We start from the raw sequence: 20,909 nt of genomic DNA, 5'->3' as shown, positions 1-20,909 counted from the left end.
ATATATACACACACACTCACACAGACACTTGTCAATGATGCACTCATTGCTATAGCACTACTCAAGATGGAATATTATAGTTTTCTGCTAGGTTTGCTCGCATTTTTCCTTCTTGGCAGGTTGTTTGCAAGCGCTGATATTGTTGAATTTGATGAAAACTATGAAATCACGTGGGGTTATGATCATGTTCTCTTATTTAATCAAGGAAGAGAAGTTCAGCTCTCTATGGATATCTCTTCCGGTTACCTTCTTTCCCTCTAAACACTCAATTAATATTGACGACAAGTTTAAATATTTACTTATGATGAAGAGATTGACTTGAGAAAAAGACATACATTTGTTGGAATGTTCTTACAGGAGCTGGGTTTGGGTCGAAGCTAAGATACGGTAGTGGATTTTTCCACATGAGGATAAAGCTACCGCCGAAGGATTCTGCTGGGGTTGTTACTGCTTTTTACGTAAACATCAAAGCATCTTTTTCAATTGCTCTTTTCATTAACTATTACTATATTTTCTCATTGCCCTTTTATTCTTGCTTCAATATGCACTAAGTAATTAATAATTTTGTAATGACAGCTAACCTCACAAGGCGACAAGCATGACGAGCTAGATTTTGAGTTCTTGGGGAATAGAGAAGGCAAGCCTATCACGTTGCAAACCAATGTGTTTGCAGATGGTGTTGGGAATAGGGAGCAACGGATTCTTCTCTGGTTTGATCCTGCTGCAAATTTCCACACTTACCAAATTCTATGGAACCAACACCAAATTGTGTACGGATTACTAACATTTAATTTAAATCTTATAAATGTGCTAAAAGTTAATTAACTTATATACCTTAATTGATAGGTATCATACTTTTGAAAAATTTATATCCATATACAGATTCTATGTGGATGACGTCCCAATTCGAGTGTTCAAGAACAACAAAAATATTGGAGTAGGGTACCCATCGCAGGCAATGCAAGTAGAAGCAAGCTTGTGGGATGGAGATAGCTGGGCAACTGATGGAGGCAAAACAAAGACTAATTGGAGCATGGCACCTTTCAAAGCTCATTTCCAAGGATTTGATATAGGCGGTTGCCCAATAATTCAGAACACAAACGTTCAAGAATGTTATTCTCCCAAGTATTGGTGGAATTCAGAGAAATATTGGAAGTTAGATTCCAAGCAACAAATAGAGTTGGAAAATGTAAGGAACAAATACATGAGCTATGACTATTGTTCTGATAGGCCTAGATATCCCGTACCTCCTCCAGAGTGCCTTCTTCAGTAGCAGACAACATTAAAGAGAGTTCATGACCATATTTCAACAAGAAAAGTAACGGGTAAAGCAGATAAAGATAAACCAACAAAACTTCTCTTCTTTCTGCAGCTATGAATTTCCTGTAACCTTCAGCCTTTAAATCAGCTTGGCAGCAAAATGAAGCCATATTTCAACAAGTAGAAATAATTGAAGATTGGGATACAACTCTTTAACTCAACAAATATCTTTTGTTTTGAGAATATGTCCCGTCTCTTAACCTCATCAATGAAATCTTACCATGTAGCATCATTAAAGAAAAGTAATTACTTTTCATGTTTAAAAGCAAACTTCCATTATGCTTAGTAAAAAACCCTCCTTAACCATATTAATTTTTCATAAAAGAAAACCATTTCTATTATTTGGTGCACTCAAACCATTGACATAAATTGTGAAAGGAGGTGAGGGAATTTGAGTGTTTTGGAGATGAGTTGATGGAGAAACAGAGGAGAGAAAGGGATGACTAGATCTACGTATTAGTAGGAGATTTTGTGGTGAAGAATAATTTTTGGAAAAAGAGAAATAGGTCGAAAGAAAGGGAAGAAGTTAGGCTTCACGCATCATCTAAGAAAACCAGTAAAATGAACCATTGCAGGCCAGACAAACAAGGAATGGAATAACCAATTGACGTGATCTGGGAGAGGAGGTGAGGGAATTTGAGTGTTCTAGGTAGACTTAGTATTTTTAGATATAACACGGAATTAAATGGGTTTGGGTTTAATTTAAAAAATTTTGTATTTCATACCTGTCAAATATGATTAACACAGTTAAGACATGCTTAAAGTCATTTAATTAATTTGTGTTATCATTTTTAACCCATATAAATGGACACGTTTATCAACCCATTTAAGTTTTGTAATACAAGACTATTTTTTTATGATAATAGATTATTTGTGTTAAATTTTATTATATTTGATGCTATTATTATCTAGTTATAATTATTTTTATAATTGTTGATTTTAAATTTGAATAATAAAAGCTTTACGACACTGATTGTACAATCTCTTACATGGCTTCATATTTTGTCCACAATACCATATTTAATCGCATCATTGCACTTACTGATGATACAAATTACTACAACATTAGAAAGAAATGTGAAGGGAGCCTTTGCTACGACTTCTCAAATATGGAGATATTTCTAAACTAGAAATTTGTTAGGGATGCCCTTGGAGTTTGGAATATTAACTTTGCGTCCTATAGTCCTACAGCATATCAGGCCATACTGATTGACTGGACGAGGAATCTCAAAGTTGGCATTCTTGCTCTCTTTGAGGATGGTATCAAGCTTTTCTATAAGTTAAGAGAATATGATCTTATTTGCAATTGCCTTAGCAATTTGAGATTGGTCCATGCAATGGAATGGTTTGGTCAGAAGGAGTTTGTAGCATCTCTTGAGGTTCTTTTTGTAGTTGATGCTAAGAAGTAGGAGTCTGGAAAACTCATGGACCTCTTAGTTTCCCTAAGTTTCTCTGTCTTTGAAAGAAACAAAGGAAACCTTGTTCAGAAAGAATTGAAGAAAGAAGTTTGTTCATTCTTCTGGTTCTTTTCACAGATTGGAGTTTGTAGCATCTCTTAAGGTTCCTTTTGTAGTTGATGGCTCAGAAGAAAGAATCTTGAAAACTCATGGACCTTTTGATTTCCTTAAGTTTCTTTGTTTTGAGAGAAATAAGGAAAACACTATTCAAAGAGAAATAAAGCACGAAGTTTGTTCATTCTTCTAGTTTTTTTGACAGATTAGAGTTTGTAGCATCTCTTGAGAATTGAGAGTCCTTTTGTAATTAATGGCTCAAAAGTTAAATGCGATACTGAATGTGCCCCATGTTTTGAATTCTAACTCATTTGCAACTACTTCACATACGTTTTTGGAGACAACTACTTGTGCTACTTCTAACTCCATGACTGTGTCGAGTAAGTTTGAAATTTGTGGACGGTGAAAGTGAACCAACTATGATGAACGTTGAATATACTGTGGATTTTAAAGCTGCCATGACGATGTATGGTGGAAATGTAATACTGAATATGCCTCATGTTTCGGATTTTGACTCAATTGCAACTACTTCACACACATTTTTAGAGGCAACTACTTGTGCTGCTTCTAACTTCATGACTGTGCTGAGTAACTTTAAAATTTGTGGAAGTGATGTGAATTGACAAGTGAAGATGACAAAGTTGATGCAATATCAAAAGATCACCCACATTATAATTGGCTAACTAATGGTTTAGATTTTGCTAAAGAAATTTCAATGGATTTTGGAGAGACTAGTGGTTGGTTTGAGGGTGACTGTTTTAATGTAATTGAATTTTTGGATTGAAATGTAATAGAAGAAAAAGAATTGTTTAGCTTTTGTTATTGTAATTACCTACTAAAATGAATTAAGAAGTTTACAAATCAAAAAAAAAAAGTTGCAAGTTTTTTAATTAAATCATGTATTAATCATGTTAGAGTGTTAATCACAATAAAAATTGAATCATATTAATCTTTTAATTTTATTTTTAATTGTATCATGTCTTATAAAATTTAACTTAACACGTTTATTAAACGTGTTAATCGTATTGTGTTAAAAAGTTATTAGACATATTTATATATGTGTTACAGATCCTCATGCAATCAGTTAATCGTGTCATGTTCATATTTATTTATATAATTATTAATACTATATATTTTAACAACAGGATAAAGACATGAAAATATAAATTACCAAATCTAATTTTGACGATGAGGGCAATGAGGGACCAAATTTGCCTATTAACAAGGGAGTTTGAGGAGACAATTTCTGGAGAACATGAAGGAGAGTTGGGCTTCACCAATCATCTTAAAAAAAACCAGTAAAATGCACCATAGCAAGTTAGACAAAACAAGAGCATCATATACAGAATGATAGTAGAAGGATGTCTGCGTATATTTACTTGGGCAATAATGAACTAAAGATGTATATGGATTGAAGAAGGCTATCAAGGTCATGAGAGACAACTTGATGAATCTGTACGCCAACCAACAAAAGGCCACTTCCTTTTTCTTGATAAACACAAATTAAAGCCAAGTGATGAAATTCTATAGCATTTAATCTGTGGGTGTTGATGGAGAAATGGTTGGCTTTGGTGGAGATCCGTGGGAGATGGGTCTTAGAGTTGAGAGAAAGAGAGTGTTAAGCTAGGAAAATTGTTTTGAGGGGAAATTTTTCAATGAAAATTTAATATTAATTTTAACTTGCGTAACGTGGCAAGATCTGGTATGTAGGGCAAAGAGAGGCACGAACGCTAGGCGTAAGATTTCCATTTAAAATTTTAGATGATTATCCTTGCATCGTTCTAAAGTGGCTAAGTCTGATCCGGTTGGGCTTCTAGAGCCCAAGGAGCCCAATCGACAATCAAAAATACCATCTGGTCCATCTCTAAAACAGGAAATTGTAATTTGGTAAAAAGAAAATTGTATAATTAACAAAGGAAAAGGAATCTGCACACTGATCGGTGTTTTTTTTTTTGAAATCTTGGTGGAATGGGTGCTCGCATAGCGGATTCTCTATAGCCAGTAGCATAGTTTCAGTTTCCTAAGGCAACCCAGAGATGACCCTTCTTCAAAGACCAGTTCTTGTGCTCCTTCTCCTAGTAACTCATCACTTGTTGCAGTGTTGGATTGCTTTTGGATCGGTCGATGAAGAAGGCCAAAAACAAGAAGAATTCAATGAGGAACTACTATTGAAGCCATTGCCGGATCGAAAAGTGTTGGCCCATTTCCATTTTCAAAGCTCTGCCCCTCCTTCCACCTCTAATGGACGCCATCACCACTTGTTTCCGAAAGCCATTTCCCAGTTGGTACTTATTGTTTCTTTAATTTGTTTTATTCGGGTCACTGAGAAATCTTCTTGTTTAGAAAAGAGAATTTGTTTTTGGTTTGTACGTGTTGCTTTTGTTTGAATGGAGTCGGAGAAGTTAGCTTAGCTAAGTCGAGTCGGTTTCTTTGGTTTCTGAATCTATTGGTAGTTTAGAAAGGAGGTGCCAAAAAGTAAGACTTCAAATCTTTCCCTTTCTCCTGATACATTTATTAGCAAAATCTTGAACCATTGTGTACTGCAAGGAGGGATTTAGTTTGCTTGCTTTTGGTCTGCTTTTGCCTGGATGTTGAAATTGATATTTAAGGAGCAGATTGTGGAAGGACTATGTAGTTGTCAACTCAGGCTGAGTCAATTTAAGTAGTTAGTAGACTGCATCATGTTGCCAGACTAACGGGATTTAAAAAATTTCGATTTGTTACCTTGTGTTTCAGTCTCAGAATGAAAATTTGATGCGGTTTATTCTGAGGTTAAATGTTATCATGATCTCTGCAGCACTCAGCTTGGCCTGAGTCAATTAAGGTAGTTCATAAAGGGATTTTTTTTTTCTTGAAATCCTTGTACTAGGTTATATAATTTAAATTATTAGTCAACCTATCTCTATTATTTTCCTACTCAATAATAATTAATTCATTATTTTCTGCATTCATAATATAAATGAGAAAGAAATGCTCTTATGAACTCATTATCCTTTTTAAAAATATTATGTCGAATACAAAGTAAAAACTTGGCTATAAGTTTTCCTGAAAATAATAGTGCATGTGTTGCAGTAATTTGTCTGTCTCTTTTTCTGCAAGGAAAAGATAAGAATTCTGATTTATAGCTTTGTTGTAGATATTAAGAAGTTAAGAACTAAGATAAGTAGCTTTGTTGTAGATATCCAACGATTAACAATTAAGATAAGTCTTTGAAGTATTTGAAAGCTGTGCATGACTATGAACATCTTTGAATAGGTTCAGAAATTTCGAGTTAAGGAAATGGAGCTGTCTTTCACACAAGGTCGCTGGAACTATGAAAGATGGGGTGGATTTGATCCCATAGCAAGCAGCAATGCAAAGCCCCCTGGAGTTGAGTTATGGGCTGTCTTTGATGTCCCACAACATCAGGTTGATGCTTCCTGGAAGAATTTAACGCACACTCTCTCAGGTCTTTTCTGTGCCTCAATCAACTTCCTAGAGTCTACTTCAACTTATTCTGCCCCAGAATGGAGTTTTCCACCCGCTTCAGGCAATCTGAGGTATGGTACATTGCCCCGTGAAGCTGTTTGCACTGAGAATCTAACTCCATGGCTGAAGTTGCTTCCTTGTCGGGATAAAGCTGGGCTTGCTGTGTTACTGGATAGACCATCTATTTACAGAGGTTTTTATCATTCTCAGAGATTGCATTTGACCTCAACTGCATCTGGTTCAAAGGGGACTGATTCAGGCATCATATTAAAACAGGCACTTACAGTTGTTCTTCAGCCTATCCAGCCTAACGGTCGAAGGGCCAGTATGGACCATGCTGGTGAAAAGCGTATTCAACCAAGCTGGTCTCTTAGTTCAATTTTTGGGAAACAAGTTCGTGGAAGATGTGTTCTTGCGAAGTCTAGTAATGTGTATCTTCAACTTGACAGAGGCTTAGTTGCTGAACTGAAGCATATCCATAAAGAAAATGAGAAGTCTGTGGCAAATGGTTTAACCTCTGAGAATTTTTGGACTTATCCCAGCTTTGAGTTGTCTGCTAGCCCGGACAGGATAGTTATAGAAGAAAATAGCTTCCATGGCAAGAGCTCATCCATTTTGTACAATTTCCAAGTTGAGAAATACACTGAATCTGAGCCATTAGATCTTGGCCTTACTTGGAAGATTCCTGTAGTTTGGTCGTGTCAATCAGCACCGTTACATTCTAGTAGGTTCTTGATGGGAAGCGGGAATGAGAGGGGTGCCATTGCTATTTCCTTGAAATCTACACAATTGTGGGAGGGCTTCATGGGTGCTTTTGACAATAATGAAAGGTGTGAATTGCAAGTTGATGTTTTTCAAGTTGTGCCTTGGTATGTTAAGGTCTATTTCCATTCTCTGCAAGTGTTCATTGATCAACAACCTAAGGCTGTTTCAGATGTTATTGAGAAGATACATGTTTCACCTTCCAAAGACAAAGTTTCACCTGGCATGATGGAAATGGTTCTGAGACTTCCTTGCAGAGTAAAATCAGCTGCTTTAACCATAGAGTTTGATAAGGTGTGCTTTTCATTATGTTTATTTTAGCTATTAGTTGATCTGGTCTTACACATTCTATTCAATAAACACAAGTTTATTAAAGGTTTGGATAAAGGAGCTAATGTGGTCCATAAATGTAAGATGTCAAGCTAAGTGAAATCAACACTAACCATTGGTGGGTTTTGCTGCTGCATTGGAGTCCAGTTTTTTAGACAGAAATGTATTTCTGTAAAAGCTACTTTCAAAATATTAATCATATAAGATAGTAAATTGGGTACCTTGAGTATACCTGATTTTGACTGTACAATGTACCTGAATTCAGACTTTGTCCATAAATGTTTGTATGTTTGAACAAAAACCTATTAACTAATTCCATTGGTTAGGTAACGTTCAAACCTAGACCTACCTATCTGAACCTGTAGAATCTCAATTCACTGTTTACTTCTTGAGCTGGATGCATGTGATGAAACCTACCAATACATTCAAATTATATAATCTTTGCCTATGTCTGAAAAAAAAGAGGATAAATTGCTACTGGCTGCATCCGCTATCGCATCAATAAAAATATTTCATCATATTAGGTCTCGTATGTTTTTTTTCCTTTGCATTGTTAGAAGACTTGTTATTCCAGGAACTAAGACATGCTGCAGTTCTGACATGCTGCTATCAATCTAAGACATCCTCTGCTTGTGGATAATGACTATCTGTTTTGATGAAATTAATAATTTAGAACTGAAACAAAAACAGTTTTGCTTCTTGCTTTATAGGCCAAACTTTAATATGATTTCTGCTTCTCGATGTATTGTTGATGAGTTGATTCTCTGTTTGATATGTCTGAATAGGGTTTTTTACATATTGATGAATACCCCCCTGATGCTAATCAAGGATTCGACATACCATCAGCTATTATAAGCTTTCCCAACTTCCATGCAAGCATGTTTTTTCTTGAAGATGGCTCTTTAAACAAGTCACCCTTGTTGTCAAAGTTTCAGGTACTAACCTCTTGATATTTCTGGTGCTAAACATGATCCATTTGTATTCTTCTTCTCATTTGGCATTAGCTTTGTCTGTCATGCAGGAAAAGAGTCCTGTAATGTCTTACACAGAAGTATTATTGGTACCTTTGACAACTCCTGATTTCAGCATGCCTTATAATGTTATCACAATCACGTGCACGGTGTTTGCATTGTATTTCGGATCATTGCTCAATGTACTACGAAGGCGTGTTGCTGAGGAGGAGAGATTTCTTAAAGACAAAGGTAATTTTATCTCATGGAATAGGCCATTATTGATTCTCTTGAGAATATGGATTTTGTATGGTTTTCAATCATGAAATAATCCCATATATTATCATGCCCATAGCACATTTTTTAGTATAGTTGGTAAATACCACACAAGTCCAATTTCTCAAGTTCAATGCAAACTTTGTTAACATCTACTCACAGTCATGTCTATCAGTATAAGTAAGCACTTAGTGACATGGTCAGGTGTGTAGGTTTGGATGGGAACCTGAAATTAAAGGTGTGAGGCTTCACTTGTAGCCAATCATTCTTACATTTTGTGGTCCTTTTAAGTTGCTTGATAGCATTAATGCTAGCTTCTTCTTCTTTTTTTTTTCCTGATTCGAGATATCTCTCTATTTTACTGATTGGCAATTGGGGTGCTCTCTCTCTTCTTCTTTTTGATTATTATTTTAGAACTTCGATTTGTTTGGACCATATGCATTTATTATATAATAATAATCTGTAGTACCTCCGAACATCAGTAAAATATCTGAAGGATTGCATGCATGGTAGTGTATGGAGAGCTGAGCTTTAAAAAATTTGAAGTAAAAGGAGAAAACCACACATTTTTTCTGTCAATGTAGCTGAGTTCAGCCGTATAATATATGCTGTTGCTTTGCATTAAGCTAACATAGGCAGTTGAATGTTCAGATATCTTCTAAGCATCCATCTTCATCACTTTTCTTCTCCCTGATAAAACTATTGGTTGGAAAGGTAATTAAGAGAGAACATTGGAAACCAAAATTTATATGGTTTGGTTATTTAATTATATTCTATATGGTCTGGCAAACCAGTGTTTATGTTGTGGTCGCAACTTTTGATGGTTTGACCGTCACATCTTCCCTCTGACTGATATTTTCCCCTTATTGTTCTACTTGCAGCCACCAAGAAAACTGGTCAGCTACCTCTGCTGCTATCAAAGTTGTCTGCCAAGCTTAGAGGTAGACCATGGGAACCTCCGCATTCACCCCCATCTTCATCATCCTTCATTAGTTCTAAGTTAGTATTCAAAGTCATACTAGTAGCTGGACTGGCTGTAGGTTGGCAGTACTATTTTTCATGAAGTTAAAACTATAGAAACTTTCAGTGTACAATATGAGCAAGAAGAAAGAATATGAACATTAGAATTAGTGAAAGGATCATGTTCTTCCACAATCCCATGCCACTAAAAAATTTTTTGTTTCTTCATCATTTTGAGCCATTGACATTTTCTTTTACTTTTTGAAAATTTGACTCATATTTTTTCCTGAAAGCCAGTAGATAACTTTGTTCTGCAAAATTATTCGCATTTGCATCAAGGTCATTGAATTTTCGGGCACTTGCAGTACAAGGGTTTGTGCAAAGATATACGGGTTTGATAAAGAATGTTAATCATGTTTCAAATGACATGTCTGCTATGGTCATTTCTTCAGGCTGTTCCTCATGTTGTTGAAGTATAAAAATCAAGCCTAGGGTAATTTCTTAGCTTTTCTTAACAGCCCATTAGAGGTGGTCTCTTTGATATGGATCTAAGTTCAGTTCATTTTGCACCGCCTTATGTTATATCTTCTACCGTCTATCTTGCATAAGGGTGTAGGCAATTTTCTCCATTTCAGCTTCTAAAGAATACAGGTAACGTGATTTCAGCGCATTGCTTCCTTTTTGCATCTCTCCTACAGATTTAATTGCAGAAACTACTTCAATTTTAGCTTAGATTTACAGAAAGTGCCCCATGTTTATTGTGGAAAAAAAAAACTGTCAACATCAGGAACTATGAACCAAGTCGGCATGTAATTGCACACTAAGCTTATTACAAGTCTGTTTCCACAAAAAGCATGAATCCTGTTAAACTCTATTTACATCTTTATAACTTACAAGAATTCAAATCCTCAATCTCTCATCCGAAAGTTGGCATTTGGTGGTTGGCTAGTGATTAAACATATGGAGACAGTACAATCTGATCATGTAGAATGGCAGCCATAACTGACCCTCTTGCAAGATGCAGCTACAACCACTTCATCTTCCCTCATCCTCTTCATACTGCCACTCAAGTAACAGCATTTAAATGGCGTGCTCAAAATGGTGCTAGAGCCATTGTTCCCACTTGCTTGAAAATCTGTAATGTGAACCACAAAATGCATCGTTTGAAATGGCAAAAGTACCATGTAAAACCATCAGAATCATTCAGTAGCAAGTATATATCTGGTGATGGTACAATTTTAAATTGATGGCACAAACCTGAGCTGGTCTCATTAATCTTTAATTTATTGAGTAAGCTGACATCGCCCATGAAACTCTTTCTCTTGAAGCCAAGGCCATTCCATTCGGACACTGGACGGCTAGCTCCCTCATGGCATCCTGCATGCAAGGGCTCAATCTTAGATAAATGTGAACAAGCAGGCTTACAATTCCCCATTTTTACCTGAGCTGCTATCTCTTAGCTTTTTATTCTTGATCGAGTCAAGATCTTCAACCTGTAGCTTTGTGATAATTCCAACCTCCTTAACTCCATGCTTTCCAGCTATGTCTTGATTCCCATTAACACCATCTTGAGGTTCATGTGCTCCTGAAAACAGAAGGCACTCATCCGTCTTCAGGCGAAAAAGGACGGAAAACGAACATGATTTTGATTTCTGACTAAGATGCTCGAAAATTTGTCATACTCTCCACTCTTGTTCACGACTATGCAGCTACCCACCCACCTATGTTTATGCAGTCTTCTTTTACCCTTCATATAAAGCCTAAACACAAGGTTTCACCAATGTTTCAATGATCATACTCATTAGTCGATGTCAAATTCTTAAAAGTTTTCCAATTTTTTTCTACACATCATATAATTCAAACAAAACCCACAAATCTAAAAGAACCAACGACAACCTTCCTCTTCCCATACTTTCCCAGCAAACCGACCACAACACCGAGAACACGACCCTCTTCATCCAAAACAAACTCCCACAAAGAAAACAAACAGTAAACTTTATACTTAATACTTACTCTTAGTCCCAACTTTGCAAAGCTTGCCATCAACAATGAGAGCGCTCTTATCATCAGTCCCAGTAGACAAACCTTTAGAAGAGAAGAAAGAAAGCAGTGACCTCCACGTAACAGACGGCGAAACGAGATCCACCCCTCTGCTTATAAAGTGCCCATTAAGCTTAACTGTCGATGGGTCGAGTCCGAATGCTCGAGCTATCGACCCAAGGTCAAGTTTCTGGCCATCCCACACCACGAATGGAACCAGCTTCGATACTGAAGGACAGAAAAGCTTGATTGTTGTTGGTTTGTTATCACCTGGCATCGATTTCGATCTCTCTTTTAGCTCTTTCGAAAGGAAAATGGGTGAGACTTTTTTCTCTCTCTTTTGTATTTGATCATGATCCGCTAGTTTGCTTCCATGTTCCAACGGCTTCTGGAAGTGTCTTCCACAGATTTTGTTTTTGATTTTTGGAGTCTGGACCCACTGATTTGGATTGGGCTTTAACCGCTTAAGGCTTCGGCTTGAAAATTTTAAGAAAAAAAAACGTTTAAAGCACTCAAACTCTCTCGTGTTAGCATACTAAACATTATAATTGAAAAAATGTTATGACTGCACGTGTAAGTGCTCATTACGTTATGATTCAAGAGTATGTTTATTATGTTATGATCTAAGAGTTCAGGTTAAATTGGATAATTCAGTAAATAATAATTCAAACCGTCTAGATTATACACATGAGTGTAATCTGATTTTAATTTTTAAATTTAATTATATATTTTAGATGTAGATTAAATTAAGATTACAATTTAATTTAAATATTATCTATCCAAATGAAATTCTTTAGCAGTATCTCTATTTTGTAAATTCTAAGAAGCTATTAGCTTATAAATATCCCTAACGTCATTTGTAAATGTACAAATGAATAAGATCTTTTTACTTTTTTATTATTCCAAGTTATATTTCGCAAGACGTTATTATTCGATTTTCTAATCTTTTGAAGTTTTGGTATCATTTAGTTTTTATCACTATCATCTTAAAGTTAAAGTTTCATTTTTTTAACTTTTGATTTTAGCGAATCAGGTAAGTAAGTAACTTATATTCTTCAGTGTTTTCACATGAATTCACTATTATATATATATATATATAATATTTTGTCTTTTAATTTATTAAATCGGATTGAGTATGTATAAGATCTCTTTGTTTTAGTTTTGAAATATGATTTCTCAATACATAATTTTTTTGTTTTGAATTTCGAATATGATTCTCAATATATTTAAATTTATTTTTGATATTATGAGATTGATATATATTTTGTAACAAGTAAATAAATACTGCTTTGTATACTCTGGTTAATCTGAAACACGTTTTGACTATTAAAAAACAATAATTCTTTCAAAAGTTCAGTTGAATGTATTTACGGTTGCAAGATTTTAAAATTTATAAGTGAGTATAACTCATCAATATTTAAAAACAATTCTCAACTAAAATTGTATGGAAAAAATATTATTGATGCAGATATGTTAGAAAGAACATTTTCTACTTTCCACATCTCAAATGTGCTTAATACAGTACAAAAAGGTTTTAAGAAATACTCTGAAGTCATATCATTCTTTTGACATATTTGTATAAGTATTATTTTCTCCATATAATTTTAGTTTTGAACTGATTTTAAGTATTGTTGAATATTGTTGAATTATACTCACTTACAGTTTTAAAATTTAACAATCGAATATACATCCAATCATAATAAGTTTTTAGTTTTTAGAAGAATTATTATTTTCTGATGATAAAAAAATATTTATCTATTTGTTACAAAACAAATATCAAACAAAGTTAATTTTATATATTCAATTCAAAATTTCTTGAATTATATTAAATCTCGTAGTATTAAAAATAGATTTATATATACTGAGCATAATTATATTCAAAATTCAAAACCAAAAAATCATGTATTGAGCAAATCATATTCTAAAATCAAAACGAAGAGATCATATGTTTCAAGTAATATAATTATATATATTTGCCTGCTCAATTTGATTTAATAAATCGAAGGATAGCAAATTAACATTAAGGCTTATTTTCAGGGGATAAAACGTTAAAGAGAAATCAAATCATTTACTTGATTCACTAAAATCAAAAATAAAAAATCAATTATTGAAATCCTCTTGAAGCTTAAAGAAATTCGACTTTGAGATAATAATAATAGTAAAACTTAAGACATTAGAGAATTGAAAAAACAAAAAAGTGAGAAGATATTAAGAAAGAGAAGATCTTATTGGAGTTTAATAATAATATTAAAACTTAAGAGATTAGAGAATCGTATTGATAAGGTGTTGTAAAATATAACTTGAAAAAACAATTATAAGAGAAAAACTTTAAGAAAATGAGAAACTTAAGAGATTAGAGAATCGTGCTGGTAATGCGTGTTGTAAAATATAATTTAAAAAAATAATTATGAGAGAAAAGCATTAAGAAAATGAGAAGATCTTATTCGAGTGTGTATTTATAAATGAAGTGAGAGAACATGAAAAAACAATTATGAGAAAAAAGTATTAAGAAAATGAGAAAATATTATTCGAATGTGTATTTAAGAATGAAGTGAGTGCTATTTATAGGCTAATAGTCCATTTATATAGATAAAATTTACAAGACAATGATAATAATAAGATATTTAATTTGGAATATATAATATTCAAATTAAATCATAATTTTAATTTAATTTAATTTACATTTAAAACTAAATATATAATAAATTTAAGAGCTCAGATCAAATTACACTCATGCGTCTTAGCAAATATTTTTAAGTTTTCATTTTAAATATTTGTTATTGTTAATATTAATAAGATTTATCTAACATCTAAATATATAAGATTTATCTATTTGTAAATAAGAATAATTACATTGAATGATTGTTATTAGAAAATATTTTTATTAATCTTAATAGTATTGAATGATTTATAAATTAATATTATAAATTTTAAATAGATATAAGTGAAACATTAATTGTGTTTTACATTTATTGGCTTTCAATTATAATCATCTTTATAGCCAATCAACTTTACATTTTAAAAATATTAATACTTTAAATATTAATTATTATTTAAAAATGAACGAAAATAAAAATAAAAATATTCTTGTATAAAGCAAAAGACTATAGATACCAAGAATTTTTTTTTGGCCATTGTCATTTTGCTCTGTTTTATGTGATCCCCATCCCTCCCAAGAAGGAAGCGTGCGTGTTTGCAGGTGCTGGAAGGAAAGTTCTTTGCGAATGAGCTAAACCCAAGGCGCCCGAAAGGTATATAAAGCGGGGGAGGGAATCAAAGCGTTGCCTAGAAGAAAGAAAGAAGCAAAGGGGAATGATCCAAACCTGAAGTTGCCAGGGCTTTCCAAACCAATCTCCTACATTTTTCAATGCTTAAGTCGATGGGTTTTCTTTCAGGTTCCCTGGAGAATCCCTTAGTTATTTAAACCTCATTTCTTTTCATCTTCCCATATCACAATCCTAGCTAGCCTTTCCTGGATTCTGTCTTCGATGCAGACCCAACGAGGTATGTCAAAACTCATGCATGCTGTTAGATCATTTATTTTTTTTGAATTTTTATAATTTGCTACTCTTTTTTTTTTTTTTTTATAAAACAGAAGGTCCTGTTATGGAAGTGAAAATGAAATTGCTTGGAGAACTTGAAGCATTCGGATTTCCACGAGCCCGAGCAGTTCGAGCACTTCATCATTCAGGTGAGCTTTCGTATGCAATATGTGATGCATTTACAGTATTTGTTCAAAAAAATTATGTACTTTACTTTTCCATATAATTTATTTTCTAGGTAAAGGATGATATTTGTCTGATGTAGACCTATTTCGAACCGTTCTGTATATTATGTTAACATCAATGTTTCTGCGTAGCGCAGGTAATACTAGCCTTGAGGCTGCTGTAAATTGGCTCATTGATCACGATAATGATGAAGACATTGATCAGATGCCCTTGGTGTGGCTTTTTCACATTGATCAAAATCTCCACCTTTGTTTTTGTATCCTTTGTCACAAGGATTTTTTTTTTTTCTCTTTTGTTCAATTAAATCCAGGTAGCGATAAACTTGGATATTGAGTCGCCTCAGCCATCTGATATCACAGAAGCAATAAAAATTAAAGAACAGGAACTAAGGTTTGACTTCGATTATCCCTTTGCGATGAAAGCTTTTACACCCTTTTCAAGACAGTTAAACCCTTTCTATTTGATTGTCTTCCCTAAATATCTATAACTGACCTTTTATGTTTGATGTTTTATTCTTTCCCCATTTTGACTTTGTTAAGACTCATACTACCCTTTTCAATCTGTTCCTTTTCATGCTCATTAAGCTGCTCACTCTTAGGGCTCGAGTTCGCATAAGGAAAGAAGAAGAAGAAAAGAAAAGTTCAACAGAACGGGAGAAGGTATCGTGTAATCATTCATTTTGTTGATTTTACCATTGTCTGTAACTAGGCATTTTAGTTTGTCTAACCTACCTGCTACACCTTTGGCAGGAAAGGATTCGAGCAGGTAAAGCATTCCTTGAAGCAAAGAGAATTGCAGAGGAAAATGAACAACAACGGTTTGTTTTAATACTCCATATATATGCTCCTTCTATGCAGAAATATTAAACCTTATAGCTCCTCTAATTTCTTAAACCAATGACATCATTCCTATCAACTTCTGGATGCATAATTTACCAGCCTTTTAGCCTTGCGAAAAGCAGAGAAAGAGGAACAGAGAAGGGCAAGGGAGAAAGTGCTTCAGAAATTAGAAGTGGATAAGGTCATTTCTAGTTCTTCCTATGTTCTGGCCACAAAGGGGGAAAAAATTCCTACTAGGTTATTTTGAGTCTCATTATGATCTTCAGCCTGCATGTAATTCAAACGGTTTATATAACTTCACAGTTAGAAAGAAAGCGAGCACTTGGATTGCCACTTGAAAGCCGAGCTGTGAAACCATCTGGACCGATTATACAAGAAAGAAAGGTAAAAATATCTGTCAAACAGTATCTCTAGATACAGGGGACACTTTATCTTATATGGAGATTGTTATCAGATCGTATTGACTTGGTCCTGTTTAAGTTGCAGAGTTCTTTGCCTGCTAAGTCCGTTAAAAAGGATGAGTCCATGAGAGAATGTCTAAGGTCTCTGAAGCGCACTTACAAGGTAAACGATTTCTTAACTCATTGTTTTCGCAGAATCAAACAAAAGTTTATATATGTTAGAGTTGCCTCCTTGTGCATGACTTGCAACAAATGTAATTCTGGAAGCGAGATTATGTCATTGAATGTATTAAACTATTGATGATCCTTCTAGACAACAATAATCACTAGAAGAATTCCAAGAAAGCCTTCAATGGGGTGGTTGTCTTTATCCACATCTATTAAACAAGAGAGGTTGCTTGGTTTGGAGGCAATTTCAAAGTCATTTTAACTCACAAAACTTTATCTTGAAAATGTTTAGAGTATACTTTAGGAGGCCAAACAAATTGAGCAGCATTCTTATTGCAAGTGTACATATTTTCTGCTCTATTTTTTTATCCCTAGAGCCTCTTAACAGAATTGCAGAAATTTCCTATTTCCATTTTTATACTTTGCAGGCTTTAACTACATTGTCCATTTTATGTACTCTGTCTAATATATTTTACTTCAAGCAAAATGATTCTCCAGTTACTTTTATCCTAGGATGATCATGCCAGAGTTAAAAGGGCATTCCAAACCCTATTGATTTATGTCGGAAATGTTGCAAGGAGGCCTGATGAGGAAAAGTACAGGAAGATTCGACTTGGTAACCCACACTTCCAGGTAAGGTACCTTTTTTTATTGGTCCTGTTATCTGATTGAAGTGTGCAGTGACCATCTTTTTATATGGATCACTGTTTTAATTTTTTTTATCTTTTTTTTGATGGCTCACTTTTCTTCTAACAGGAGAGGGTTGGGAGCCTGAAAGGAGGTATTGAGTTTCTTGAGCTTTGTGGGTTTGAGAGAAGTGAAGGGAGCGAGTTCTTGATTTTACCTGGTGGCAAGGTCGATGTAGAAGTGCTTAACTCAGCTGGCTCTCTGTTAGGATCTGCAATCACAAATCCCTTCTTTGGTCTTTTCGAACAGATGAGAGAAGATTAACGTTGCAATATGAGATTCAATTACATTAGTTGAACGTGAATGCTGAAAGGATGACCATAGATGAATAAAATATTGGAATTTGTACCTACCTCTATTGTAGAAACTTTTATGGGTCTGAGTGTTCGCTAATGTTTTACAAAGCAATTGCAAGTGACTTGTGAAGAAAGTTTGGAAGCAAGTGTTTGATGTATGTTGTCTATAGCAAGTGTTTGATGTATGTTGTCTATCTTTTCAAGTTACAGAAGCTTAAAGTAGAGGAACTTTTAAAATATCACAAGGAATAAGGGTGCTGAAGAAAATATAGGATAACAAAATGTTAAAACTAAATTATCGACAGAATATTTGGTTGGGAAGATGTTCATAGTAAGTTTTTTAAATTAATGATGAAATTTCTACGGATAATTTGGTAAAAATAAATTATGATGATGAAATTAAATGTTTAGTAACGATTTTATTATTACCAAATTTGTAAAACACAATGTGAACCAGTTTGTTTTTGTGCTATTAAAATAGTTGAACTTGATACTTTTCTGGTTCCAATTTTCAGTAAGCAGCTGGGTTCCAATGAGGTCACAAAGAAAAGCTTTCCAACTGTTACGTGCAATGAAGATTCAAGGCAAACCAAACTAAAGGGCAGGGTGGCTATACAAGAAAATTCTGAAAATGATAATTAAGGAGCAGTTTGGTTTAATTGATAGATTCAATTTCTGTTATGTCAAACATCAATTTGCATATACAAGTTTTTGTTTCATCCGAGTGAAAGGGCTCAGTTTTCAGAAAAATCAGTTCAGTCTTTGAAGACAAATCCCTTCATCCTTTCGGCATTCACCTTCAACTAATGTCAACCATGACACAATCTGATAAATCTGTTCCTCCAACCGAAGATCCTCTTTCACCATACTTTCTTCATCATTCGGACCATCATGGTTTGGTTTCAATCATTCCTAAGCTTACAGCCACAAATGACATCACCTGGAGTCGTTCTGTTGAACTGGTGTTATCAATTAGAAATAAGTTGGACTTCGTCGATGGCACGGTCGGAAAACCAAAATCAACTGATGATCTTTTTGTTTCGTGGACCAAGTGCAACAATCTTATTGTTGCTTGGTTGTTGGAATCCATTTCACCACCAATTGCCACAAATATGTTCTACATGAAGAATGCTACTGAAAAATTTTGGGAGATGCGATTTGCACAACCTGACGAGGCAACGATTTGCAACTTACACTATCTGCTCAGCAATCTCAACCAAGGTTCTAGGGCAGTGGATGAATATTATACTGAGCTTAATGGCTTGTGTGAGGAACTGATAAATCATATGCCATTGCCTTATTGTTCTCGTGGAAATTGTAATGGAAATTGTTTTAAGATGTTTGTGGATTTGTATCAAAAGAATAGTGTGTTTAAGTTCTTGAACGGCTTTAATGATTCTTCTTCTTGTCTGAGGTCGCACATTATCACGTCAAAACCTTTTCCAGGTTTGGATGAGGTCTATAATCTAGTTCAGAGAGAGGACACTCAAAGGTCCATTCATATTCGGAATCATCCCTTACATGAGGCGTCTGCAATGGCAGTCTTGAATATTGATGGCAAAAGAAGGAATATGAATGACCAGATTTGTAGTCATCGTGGGAAAATAGGTCACTCGAAGGACAAGTTTTATAGGATCATTGGCTTCCCAGCAGATTTTAAATTCACTGGGAACAAGAATTCTTTAAGAAGGAGCAATGCATCTGCTAATAGTACACTATTGAATCAAGATCAGAATGAAGAGTATTTGAATAGTTCAGTGCCTCAATTTTCACTCACCAAGCATCAATATTAGAAGCTCATGATCAGGGCTCAGACAGCGAGGAAGAGAATTGATCAGCTCTAAACAGCACTCAGCCTAAGACATTCTATCAACCAGCTTCAAGTAATCATCAACCTAAGGCGTTTCACCCAACAACCTAAAGCAACCCTCAGCCTAAGCCATCCTTCGTTAATTCAACCCTAGCAGATATTATTTCTTTGTCTCTTTGTCCTAACAATTCGAATTTTCCTATTCAGATGTCTCTATTTGATAGCATGAAAATAGTAACCGATGATCCTCGGATAGTTGATACTGGAGCTACGGTTCGAGTAGCTTGTTCATATCTGCTAGGAACGTTAGTAAACATGCATGTGCACCTACGTAAATTTCAAAGCATTGGTAACATATTTAGGGTCCGTTAGGTTAACAACAACTTTTATTCTAGATGATGATCTTTTTGTTCCATGCTTTGCATTCAATTTAGTAAGTGCCACCAGTCTTACTTGAAAAAAAAAAAAGATCTTTGTTTGATATTTTCTGACACACGCTGTGTAAATCAAGATCTCACCAAATGGAAGGTGATTTGGGCTTGCTAAAGTACAAGCTGAATTATACTTCATGCAAAGGCTATTGAAGAAAACTGTTCATTTTGATAATTCATGTTTTTTTGTCTTTTCCTGTTAATAATACTTCTGTAAAATATAAGTTTTTTTGATGATTTTTTTATCTATTAGGGAAATTATTTTTACCAAAATTGTAAATTTTGTTTCAGGACAACCAGATTTGTGGCATTCTAGATTAAAACATATTCTGTTTAATAAAATACGAACTGATAAAACAACATTGTTCTAAAGTGTTTTGTATTGAAAAATTTCAATGTCAAATTTGCCCTTTAGCCAAACAAAAGACGCTTCCATTTCCCATCCATCATCAAGTTCAAAATTCTGTTTTTGATCTTATTCATGCTGATATTTGGGGACCGTATGCCATTCCTACAATCAATCAACAACGTTGTTTTCTTCCTATAGTGGATGATCAAAACAAATTTACATGAGTTTTTCTAATGAGAGCAAAATTAGAAGTTGTAGCCATTTTGGCCTTATTTTACAATATGGTCTACAATCAATCCCATAAATCAATTAAGCAAATTAGGTTAGATGATAGACTAGAATTTAAACTTTGAAGAATTTTTTTTCTTCCAAGGGTATTCTATATCAATTGTCTTGTGATGATACTTCACAAGAAATTGGAGTTGTAGAACAAAAACATCGAAGTCTATTAATGATGGCTAAATCATTTATGTTTCAGGCTTCATTACTTGCAAAATTTTGGGGTGATGCAATTCTCAGTGCCATTCATATCATTAATAGAATTCCTTACCCACTGTTGAAAAATAAAACACCATTTGAGATC

The 20,909-nt window shown here is 34.3% G+C and overlaps 5 protein-coding genes across 9 annotated transcripts; 4 read left to right on the top strand and 1 right to left on the bottom strand.

Moving 5' to 3' along the window:
• Window positions 1-6: 6 nt before the first annotated feature.
• LOC110429314 (xyloglucan endotransglucosylase/hydrolase protein 2-like) lies at window positions 7-1,562 on the top strand. 2 transcript variants are annotated; one of them, XM_021445285.2, is made up of 4 exons: window positions 7-241; window positions 358-440; window positions 577-770; window positions 883-1,562. In XM_021445285.2, the coding sequence occupies exons 1-4, from the start codon at window positions 67-69 to the stop codon at window positions 1,271-1,273; spliced, it is 843 nt and encodes a 280-aa protein (XP_021300960.1). In that variant the 5' UTR covers window positions 7-66; the 3' UTR covers window positions 1,274-1,562. The 2 variants fall into 2 exon arrangements, with proteins under 2 accessions (XP_021300960.1, XP_021300959.1); XM_021445284.2 differs by having other exon boundaries at window positions 358-458.
• Window positions 1,563-4,733: 3,171 nt separating this feature from the next.
• LOC110408850 (GPI transamidase component Gpi16 subunit family protein) lies at window positions 4,734-9,862 on the top strand. Of its 2 annotated transcripts, none has more exons than XM_021417963.2 (5): window positions 4,734-5,116; window positions 6,087-7,355; window positions 8,177-8,326; window positions 8,413-8,593; window positions 9,499-9,862. In XM_021417963.2, exons 1-5 carry the CDS (start codon window positions 4,868-4,870, stop codon window positions 9,678-9,680), a joined length of 2,031 nt encoding a protein of 676 aa, XP_021273638.1. In that variant the 5' UTR covers window positions 4,734-4,867; the 3' UTR covers window positions 9,681-9,862. The 2 variants fall into 2 exon arrangements, with proteins under 2 accessions (XP_021273638.1, XP_021273639.1); XM_021417964.2 differs by lacking the exon at window positions 4,734-5,116 and adding an exon at window positions 5,145-5,655.
• Window positions 9,863-10,368: 506 nt separating this feature from the next.
• Window positions 10,369-12,014, bottom strand: LOC110409456 (amino acid-ligase). 2 transcript variants are annotated; one of them, XM_021418805.1, is made up of 4 exons: window positions 11,591-12,014; window positions 11,019-11,162; window positions 10,835-10,954; window positions 10,369-10,712 (listed from the first exon to the last, which is right to left on the bottom strand). In XM_021418805.1, the coding sequence occupies exons 1-4, from the start codon at window positions 11,892-11,894 to the stop codon at window positions 10,558-10,560; spliced, it is 723 nt and encodes a 240-aa protein (XP_021274480.1). In that variant the 5' UTR covers window positions 11,895-12,014; the 3' UTR covers window positions 10,369-10,557. The 2 variants fall into 2 exon arrangements, with proteins under 2 accessions (XP_021274480.1, XP_021274481.1); XM_021418806.1 differs by lacking the exon at window positions 11,019-11,162.
• A 2,820-nt stretch (window positions 12,015-14,834) lies between these two features.
• On the top strand, window positions 14,835-18,336 carry LOC110409468 (uncharacterized). 2 transcript variants are annotated; one of them, XR_002444562.1, is made up of 12 exons: window positions 14,835-15,121; window positions 15,213-15,308; window positions 15,482-15,558; window positions 15,656-15,735; window positions 15,944-16,004; window positions 16,095-16,162; window positions 16,284-16,365; window positions 16,488-16,568; window positions 16,671-16,748; window positions 17,267-17,386; window positions 17,510-17,918; window positions 18,252-18,336. XR_002444562.1 is itself a non-coding variant. In XM_021418821.1 (11 exons), the coding sequence occupies exons 1-11, from the start codon at window positions 15,106-15,108 to the stop codon at window positions 17,702-17,704; spliced, it is 954 nt and encodes a 317-aa protein (XP_021274496.1). In that variant the 5' UTR covers window positions 14,835-15,105; the 3' UTR covers window positions 17,705-17,974. The 2 variants fall into 2 exon arrangements, 1 of the variants encoding a protein (XP_021274496.1); XM_021418821.1 differs by lacking the exon at window positions 18,252-18,336 and having other exon boundaries at window positions 17,510-17,974.
• Window positions 18,337-18,551: 215 nt separating this feature from the next.
• On the top strand, window positions 18,552-19,529 carry LOC110429395 (uncharacterized). The gene has a single exon (XM_021445416.1). The coding sequence runs from the start codon at window positions 18,552-18,554 to the stop codon at window positions 19,527-19,529; it is 978 nt and encodes a 325-aa protein (XP_021301091.1).
• The last annotated feature ends 1,380 nt before the right edge of the window (window positions 19,530-20,909 follow it).

This window comes from Theobroma umbraticum, unplaced genomic scaffold (assembly GCF_002168275.2).
Source record: "Theobroma umbraticum cultivar Fairchild unplaced genomic scaffold, ASM216827v3 scaffold_44.0, whole genome shotgun sequence".
NCBI lineage: Eukaryota > Viridiplantae > Streptophyta > Magnoliopsida > Malvales > Malvaceae > Theobroma > Theobroma umbraticum.
The sequence above is the reverse complement of the archived record's forward strand: the minus strand, read 5'-3'. Positions and strand labels throughout refer to the sequence as shown.